General features: G+C 34.0%; 1 protein-coding gene across 1 annotated transcript; it reads left to right on the top strand.

The window, feature by feature from the left end:
- The first annotated feature begins 4,595 nt into the window (after positions 1-4,595).
- LOC147392939 (beta-xylosidase/alpha-L-arabinofuranosidase 1-like) lies at positions 4,596-8,480 on the top strand. The gene is made up of 7 exons (XM_086455052.1): positions 4,596-5,062; positions 5,156-5,461; positions 6,431-6,600; positions 6,710-6,810; positions 6,898-7,239; positions 7,354-7,767; positions 7,867-8,480. The coding sequence occupies exons 1-7, from the start codon at positions 4,601-4,603 to the stop codon at positions 8,478-8,480; spliced, it is 2,409 nt and encodes an 802-aa protein (XP_086311178.1). The 5' UTR covers positions 4,596-4,600.
- The last annotated feature ends 1,287 nt before the right edge of the window (positions 8,481-9,767 follow it).

The following is a 9,767-nucleotide window of genomic DNA, read 5'->3' as shown; positions in this document are numbered from 1 at the left end:
CTCTACTGTTTTCACTAATAGGGTTTCCAATTAACATTCTGTTCTTCTTCACAAATATTCGATGCTTGTACAACATTTGATTGGATTGAGTTAGACGTAAACCTGCTACTTTTGAGTGCACGATAAGTAGAGAGTGTGACTGTTGAATCTTGAAAACTAGATGCCTGGGATCGATTTTAATCCGAAGGAGCGAAATTGATTTTGAAGCTAGCGACTTCTTAGTGCCTTAGTCACCAATAAGTTCTTCCAATAACAAGTATTATACATGTTAAGCTTATATAAGTTCAATTTGGAATTATTGACAATAGTTATGCCTTCTCTTAAAAATATAGGGTCTTGTTAACGTGTGTCTTAAGGGTACATATTAAAATGCATTAAATAGACCTTGGGAAAAAGTACCTAAGGGTAATTTTGGTCAAATTTTTTTTAGGGTAGTTTTGGTAAAAAATCAGATCTTAAGGTCTATTTAATGCACTTTAATGTGTGTCCTAAAGACACACATTAACAAATCTAAAAAATAAGGTTATCTATATATATATATATATATATATATATATATATATATATATATATATATATATATATATATATAGGTCCCGTTCGGCACCCTGCACTTTATCTTACGTGTTTTGTCCTACATGGGTTATAGATTTTGGAATAGTCTGATTTTTGGTGAGGATGATCTCTATGGTAAGGAGATCATCCTCACAAAAAATCAGCCCATTCCAAGACTTCTAACCCCATGAAAAATGGTTTACAAAAAATGGACGGTCCATGATTTTTCAACTTGTAAACATAGGACTAGAAATTTTAGAATGGGCTGATTTTTGGTGAGGGGGATCTTCTAACCATAGATATCATCCTCACTAAAAATCAGCTCATTCCAAAAATTCTAACCCATGTAGGACAAAACACGTTGGGTAAAATGTAGGTTTTTGTAGGTTAAAAACAATATAACATTAATAAAATTTCAAAATATGGGTTACAAGTCTGGGATTGAGCTGATTTTTTGTGAAGATGATCTCTATGATGGAAAGATCATCTGAAAAAAAATAATCAGTCCAATCTGAAACTTCTAACCCCATTAAAAGTGATTTAGAATGTGGACCGTCGAGTTTTTGTCAATAATTTGTAAATCACTTTTGATGGATTTAGAAGTTTTAGATTGAACTGATTTTTTGTGAGGATGATCTTCTCATCGTAGTGACCATTCTCGCAAAAAATCAGCTCAATCCAAAATCTCTAACCCATATTTTGAAAAACCATTGTTTTTGCATATGTTTTTGGATATGGCCCATGAATCGCCCCCACACATATATATATATATATATATATATATATATATATATATATATAGGTCGGGTTCCGTAGACATAAAAAGCTACTCACATTGCGACACAATGTTTTGTCTTATATGGGCAAAAATATTTGGAATGGGCTGATTTTTTGTGAGGTGATCTCTATAGTGAGGAGATCATCCTTGCCAAAAATCAGCTCATTATGAAACTTCTATCCCCATGTTTACAAGTTGAAAATTTTTAGACCGTCCAATTTTTGTAAATCAATTTTGATGGGGTTAGAAGTTTTGGAATGGGATGATTTTTTTAAAGGATGATCCCCTCATCACAGAGATCATCCTCACAAAAAATCAGTCCATTCCAAACCTTTTTGCCCATATAAGACAAAAACGATGTCGCAATGTGAGTCACAATATGGGTCGTAGGAACGTCACCCATATATATATGGGTGGCGTTTAGAGGTCCTAAAGAGAGCCAAACATTGTGCTAAAATTTTTCAATGTATGGGTTAAAGGTTCTAGAAGGGGCTGATTTTTTGCGAGGATGATCTCTGTGATGACGAAATCATCCTCACAAAAAACCAGCCCATTCTGAAACTTATAACCTCATCAAAAGTGGTTTATAAAAATTGGACAGTTCATGATTCTTCAATTTGTAAATTAGGGTTAGAAGTTTTGGAATGAGTTGATTTTTGATGAGGGTGATCCCTTCATCATAGAGATCATCCTTACAAAAAATCAGCCCATTCTCAAACTTCTAACCCTTATTTGCAAAAATGTTTAGCAGAATGTTTGACTTTATATATATATATGAGTCCCGTTCAGTTCCAAACATTTTGGCCAACATTTTAGCCAACCATTGTTGTCCTACATGGGCTAGAAGTTTTGGAATGGACTGATTTTTGGTGAGGATGATCTCCTCACTGTAGAGATCATCCTCACTAAAAATCAGCCCATTCCAAAACCTCTAGTCCTATGTTTACAAGTTGAAAAATCGTGGACTGTCCATTTTTTGTAAACCATTTTTGATGGGGTTCGAAGTTTTGGAATGGGCTGATTTTTGGTGATGATGATCTCCTCATCGTAGAGATCATCCTCACCAAAAATCAGCCAATTCCAAAACTTCTAACCCATGTTTTGAAAAATGTTTTGCCAAAATGTTTGGTGTCAAACATTTTCCTATATATATATATAGGGAAATGTTCAGCACCCTATATATATATCCATTCTAAAACTTCTAACCTCTATTTTCAAAAATGTTTGAGAGAATGTTTGACTTTATATATATATATATATATATATATATATATATATGGGAAATGTTCAACACCCTAAGCTTTACCCTACACTTTACTATACGTGTTTTGTCCTACATGGGTTAGAAGTTTTGGAATGGGTTGATTTTTGATGAGGATGATCTCTACGATTAGAAGATTATCCTCACCAAAAATCAGCCCATTCCGAAATTTCTAGCCCCATGTTTACAAGTTGAAAAATTGTGGACCGTCCTTTTTTTGTAAATCATTTTTTATGGGGTGAGAAGTTTTGGAATGGGCTGATTTTTGGTGAGGATGATCTTCTACGATTAGAAGATCATCGTCACCAAAAATCAGCCCATTCCGAAATTTCTAGCCTCATGTTTACAAGTTGAAAAATCGTGAACCGTCCATTTTTTGTAAATCATTTTTTATGGGTTAGAAATTTTGGAATGGGCTGATTTTTGGTGAGGATGATCTCCTTGGTGAGGAGATCGTCCTCACAAAAAATCAGCCCATTCCAAAATTTCTAACCCATGTAGGACAAAACACGTTTGGTAAAGCGTAGGGTAAAGCGTAAGGTGGTGAACGGGACCCATATATATATATAAGGTGGCGTTCAGAGGTCCTAAAGAGAGCCAAACATTTTTCAAAACATGGGTAAGAAGTTACGGAATGGGCTGATTTTTTGTAAGCCTCATAAAAAATCGGTACGTTCTGAAACTTCTAACCTCATCAAAAGTGGTTTATAAAAATTAGACGATCCACAATTTTTCAACATGTAAACTAGGGTTAGAAGTTTCAGAATGAGCTGATTTTTGGTGAGGATGATCTTTTCATCATAGAGATCATCCTCACAAAAAAATCAGCCAATTCCAAAACTTTTAACCCATATTTTGAAAAATATTTGGCACAATGTTTAATTCTTTTTAGGACCTCCAAACTATATATATATACATATACAAATATTTAAATTCTTTTACCATTCTCATTTGCTTAAAAAAACGAAAATATTAAGTACAATTAATGTATTATCAATAAAGACCTAAGTGAACCGTTTTGAATGGATCAAATGGTTGTGATTACGATTAATTACTTCTGGATAAGAGGATTAGATGAATCTGTAAATAAATTCGATTTAGATAAACCATAATTTAACAATCTATTATTAAATATCCTTTTAAAGTTAGTTAACTTACACAAATAGGATACGCCAACTATTAGTGATTTCATGGTGCACGTAACTTTGATTAGATAAATTTGGGCTACTCCTCGGGGTCTAAGGAAATCAGAGAGAAACCCAAAAATTCGTTACATATTCTAGACTTTGGTCTTCCACTAGAGATTGATGTAAATAACAAAAAATGCTCTCATTTTCAACCTCCTAATGATCTGAAGTGAAAACCCTTGATTTATCTAAACCATCATCTTCAAACTGAAGAGTAAAAAAGGTTTTTTACTAATTACAAATCACTAACTTGATTGGTTAAAAAAATGAAAAATAAAATAAAATTGAGATATTCCAATAAATGATTTTTTTGAAAGAAAATCCAAGTTGGGATTGTTTAAAGTATTTATTTGTCAGTTTTTTTTTTCTGAAAAATATTTATGAAAAAGGTTGGAAGATATATGAGGGTATGTTTGGTCATTATTTGCTAGTCTCTCATCATAGAACTAAATTAAGGATATGGGATCAATTTGAAACCCGGGGGTTCTCTCTAATTAACTAAAATCTTGAGGGTAGCCTGATAATAATAAAGATAATAAAAGAATGGGCTTGCACGAAGCCCGTTGTTTAAGTGTTTAATCGGGTTCAGATCACCTTTCTTATCTCTATTAATTCTTCATTTATAGAAGCGTATCATCTCTGTAGAAACAATAAATTAGTTATTTAGATAAAATAAAATAAAATACCCTTAATTTTCCTATAAATACATGGCATAATACCCATTGTTCAAAACGTAGTCTTTCTCTTCTTCTCTCTAGACCTTTATTTATTATTATTTATATTTATATTTATATTTAGATTCTCATCATGTTAAGAGAGATGGCAAAGCTTAGTCTTCTTCTTTCTCTATTTCTTATTTTCTTCACTATTTCTACTGAAGCTAGAATCCCTTTATCTCTTTTTCCTTCCCTCAAGGTTGCTTCCCAAAACAATTCTGCAAACTACACTCATGTATGTGATCCGAAGAGGTTTGCTGACATGGGGTTGGATATGTCACAATTCGCATATTGCGATTCGTCTTTTTCGTTCGACCTTAGGGTCAAGGACTTAGTTGATCGAATGACATTACCTGAGAAGGTGCAACAACTTGGAGATCTTGCTTATGGTGTCTCTAGGCTTGGGCTTCCCAAGTATGAATGGTGGTCCGAGGCGCTCCATGGCGTATCAAACGTGGGCCCTGGCACCCATTTCGATGATCTTATTCCTGGTGCAACTAGCTTTCCAACAGTGATTCTAACTGCAGCATCGTTCAATGAGTCTCTATGGAAAAATATAGGCCAGGTAACACGTATTGACATGTACATGAAGAATAACACTATATATTTTGATTTTAATTGTCACCAAGTTGATATATACGTATGTCATGTGTCTTAGGTTGTTTCGACTGAGGCAAGAGCAATGTACAACCTTGGTCGTGCTGGGTTGACGTATTGGAGTCCTAATATTAATGTAGTTAGGGACCCTAGATGGGGAAGAATTACCGAGACACCAGGCGAAGATCCTTATGTCGTCGGTAGGTATGCTGTTAACTATGTTAGAGGCTTACAAGATGTTGAGGGCTCTGAGAATGTGGCAGACTTGAACTCTAGGCCTCTCAAGGTTTCTGCTTGTTGTAAGCATTATGCTGCCTACGATGTTGATAATTGGCTTGGAGTTGATCGTTTCCATTTTGATGCAAGGGTATATTTGTACATTGAGCTCATTTTTAATATATATATATATATATGGGTCAGGTTCAAACGACAACCATTTCAACACACATATAGACAACGTGTTTTGTCTTATATGGGCAAAAATGTTTGGAATGGGCTGATTTTTTGTGAGGATGATCTCTATGGTGAGGAGATCATCCTTGCCAAAAATCAGCTCATTATGAAATTTCTAGACCGTCCAATTTTTGTTGAAAAATTATAGACCATCCAATTTTTATAAATCAATTTTGATGGGGTTACAAGTTTTAGAATGGGATGTTTTTTGCAAGGATGATCCCCTCATCACAGAGATCATCCTCACAAAAAGTCAGCCCATTCCAAACATTTTTGCCCATATAAGACAAACACATTGTCGCAATGTGTGTTGCAATGTGTGTCGCAGGAACCGACCCTATATATATATATATATATATATATATATATATGTGTGTGTGTGTGTCAGGTTCAAGGGACATATGAGAAAACATATGTAAAAACAATGTAACATTAATAAATTTTCAAAATATAGGTTAGAAGTTTTAGATTGAGCTGATTTTTTGTGAGAATGATCTCTATGATGGGAAGATCATTCGAAAAAAAAAATCAGTCCAATCTGAAACTTCTAACCCCATTAAAAGTAATTTAGAATGTGGACCGTCGATTTTTTGTCAATTTTTGTCAATAATTTGTAAATCACTTTTGATGGATTTAGAAGTTTCTGAATGAGCTGATTTTTTGTGAGGATGATCTACTCATCATAGTAACCATCCTCGCAAAAAATCAGCTCAATCTATAACCTCTAACCCATATTTTGAAAAACCATTGTTTTTTAATATGTATTTAAATATGGCCCTTCAACCGCCCCCTAATATATAATTCTTATATCATGCAAATATATATATATATATATATATATATATATATATATATGATTGATTTGTATAATTATATTCTGAAGGTCACCGAGCAAGACATGTTGGAGACATTCCTTCGTCCCTTCGAGATGTGTGTGAAAGATGGAGATGTTAGTAGTGTTATGTGCTCGTATAACCGCGTCAATGGAATTCCTACTTGTGCTGATCCAAAGCTCTTGAAGGAAACAATCAGAGGAGATTGGGATCTTCATGGGTATTTATATATATATATGGCCTTAATAACTGAAATCTCACTGATTCTGCCTATAATTTGCATAAAATTGAAATGAACTTAAATCACAATTTGTTTAATTTCATTCTAGATATATTGTATCCGATTGCGATTCGATTGAAGTGATGGTTAATGGCCACAAATGGCTTGGTGACACAAAAGAGGATGCTGTTGCACAAGTCCTCAAAGCAGGTAACATCTTAATTACCAAAACACAATTAATCAAATCCATTTGTTTCTCTCTATTTTGCTACTTAAAATTTCTATCTTAACTTTCAGGCTTGGATTTAGACTGTGGAGTATATTACACCAACTTCACCAACAATGCTGTAAAGCAAGGGAAAGTTAGAGAGGGAGACATTGACAAGTCTCTTAGGTATCTCTACACTGTACTTATGAGGCTTGGATTCTTTGATGGAAGCCCTTCTTTCATGTCTCTAGGGAAGGAGGATGTGTGCTCAGCTGAACACATTGAATTGGCTGCTGAGGCCGCTAGGGAAGGCATTGTTCTACTTAAGAACGATAACAACACGTTACCTTTGAATTCCAATACTCATAAGAACCTTGCGCTGATAGGCCCGCATGCCAATGCTACCAATGTCATGGTTGGAAACTATGCAGGTACGACACATCTCTAGAATCGATATTTTTTTATACCAAATTTTTTTTTTTTCAATTTAATTCCTATTTTATGTTTACCATTTTAAATGTAAATCATATGTGTCCACAATTTAGGTATTCCATGCCAATACACTTCACCTCTAGATGGTTTCTCCAAATTCGGAAATGTGACATATGAAACTGGATGCGCTGATGTTGCATGCAAGAACGACAGTTTGATCTTCCCAGCCATGAAAGTTGCAAAGAATGCAGATGCTACAATTCTTTTTGTTGGGTTGGATTTGGCGGTAGAAGCCGAGAGCTTGGATAGAGTTGATCTTCTTCTTCCGGGTTATCAAATTCAACTTATCAACCAAGTAGCCATGAATGCAAAAGGCCCCGTCATTCTTGTAATCATGTCTGCTGGTGGGATTGATATATCTTTCGCTAAAAATAATCCGAATATCAGAGCTATACTTTGGGCTGGATATCCTGGTGAAGAAGGTGGTCGTGCCATTGCTGATGTTATATTCGGGAAATATAATCCTGGTAAGTTTATCAAATTTTAGAATAATGTTTAAGAATACATATGTTGATTTTTAATTTTTTATTGATTATTGATTGATTCTATTTGTATATATTTATTAGGAGGGAAATTACCCATTACATGGTACGAAGCCGATTATGTAGATCAATTGCCAATGACATCGATGCCACTAAGGCCAATTGACGAGTTTGGTTACCCTGGAAGGACCTACAAATTCTTCAATGGTTCAACTGTGTACCCATTCGGTTATGGATTGAGTTACACCCAATTTGATTACGAGCTAAATTCTTCACAAAGATTGCTCCACATCAACTTAGACAAGTACCAACAATGTCGTGATCTCACTTTCAACGACGATGCCTATAGACCTCCATGCCCTGCCGTGTTGGTTGATGATATAAGTTGTGATAAACAATTTGAATTCGAGGTTGAGGTGAAAAATATGGGAAGCGTGGATGGGAGTGAAGTTGTAATGGTGTACTCAAAGCCACCTAGTGGCATTGCAAAAACTCATGCTAAGCAAGTTATTGGGTTCAAGAGAGTTTTCGTGCCTGTGGGTGGAAGTAGTACAGTCAAGTTTGTGTTGGATGTTTGCAAGAGCTTGAGCATCGTCGAGGATAATGGTTACACTCTTATACCGTCGGGCCAGCACACAATCATGGTGGGTGGTGGAGCAATCTCATTGCCCCTTCAAGTCAATATTAAGTCATCATAGTAAAGATATAATAGGCATTCAACAATGGGTTTGTGGGTTTATACTAAATTAAATTAGGTGCAGTTTATGTTCATGAAATTGTTAAAAATTATGATTTAGTTGTAAGAAATTTATAATATATTTCAAATAGATTTCTCTTTATGTTATTCCTGTTTGTTGATTGGTGGATTTTATTTTTGATTGCGTATCACATTAAAACCTTAGTATTTCAATCTTGTATCAAATCTTTGTCATAGTTGCAAAATTAATAATTAAAAAAACTGGACCAAATCATATATAAGGTTTATCCAACTTTATCCATTAAAATGGTTGGATGAGTCCATTTTGTGTGATCTGCAAGATATCTCTTCTCATCTAATAGAATGAATTATGAATGGCATTATATTCATCAGGAATCTAACCTCAAGTCCTTGATTTTTAATAATATATCTTTATATGAAAAAAAAAAAAAAAAAAAAGTCATTTAGATGTGTGGGATCACTTAGTGTTTTTAGGAGATCGATCTTTCCACAAGATTAGAGAACCTCAATTTTCAAAGTGATTTCAAATTCTAGACTTTTATCTTCTAAGGAACTAAGATAAATAACCATAATGCCCTCTTTGTCAACATCCCACCCTAGATTTTTCTAAACCATCGACTTCAATCTCAAAACTCAATTGGGATGGGTTCAAAACTCGTCTATCACTTATTACCAGTTTACCACTAACTTGTTTTCAAAAATATGAGACTCATGATTAAGGGGATGGCAATCTTAACATGACACCACACAAAATTAGTGGGTTTGAGTCAAGCCTAATTGGGTTTGGGTCATAATAGTGTTAATCTGTCTAACACGATTATTAAATAGGTCAGGTTAGGGGTGTCAACCCGCTTAACGTGTAACATGTAGTTTTGAATATATCAACATTTATTTAAGAAAATTTTAAATTACCCATTCTATATGATATAGAATACTTTTTTTTTATCAAATTCTATATAATATAGAGGTGGTTTTAAGATATTTTTCAAATAATTAATTGTTTAATCTTTTAGTTTGAAAAAGAAAAAATACTTTCCTTACTAAGTTATTTATTTATTTGTATTTTTATGAATCTATTTTTTCATTGAAATATAGAGGCATGTAGTTTTTGATCACTAATATGGATATCCATCTGGGCAAAACGACCCTTAGTAAGATTTAAGATCTTACTAAGTAAGGTTAGGATGTCTATGTGATAATGAAATACACTTTGCTTAACTAAAAATAATGAAAAACACTTTCAGAAAGTTTTGTGACCACATCACCT

This window comes from Akebia trifoliata, chromosome 10 (genome assembly GCF_017979445.1).
Source record: "Akebia trifoliata isolate Shusen 1 chromosome 10, ASM1797944v1, whole genome shotgun sequence".
Lineage (NCBI taxonomy): Eukaryota > Viridiplantae > Streptophyta > Magnoliopsida > Ranunculales > Lardizabalaceae > Akebia > Akebia trifoliata.
The sequence above is the reverse complement of the archived record's forward strand: the minus strand, read 5'-3'. Positions and strand labels throughout refer to the sequence as shown.

Bases quoted from the DNA above. Each gene is read 5' to 3' on its own strand.
- LOC147392939 (XM_086455052.1), top strand. From the start codon at position 4,601: ATGGCAAAGCTTAGTCTTCTTCTTTCTCTATTTCTTATTTTCTTCACT. The intron at 5,462-6,430 runs GTATATTTGTAC...TATATTCTGAAG, and splicing joins GTTTCCATTTTGATGCAAGG to GTCACCGAGCAAGACATGTT. The intron at 7,768-7,866 runs GTAAGTTTATCA...TATATTTATTAG, and splicing joins ATTCGGGAAATATAATCCTG to GAGGGAAATTACCCATTACA.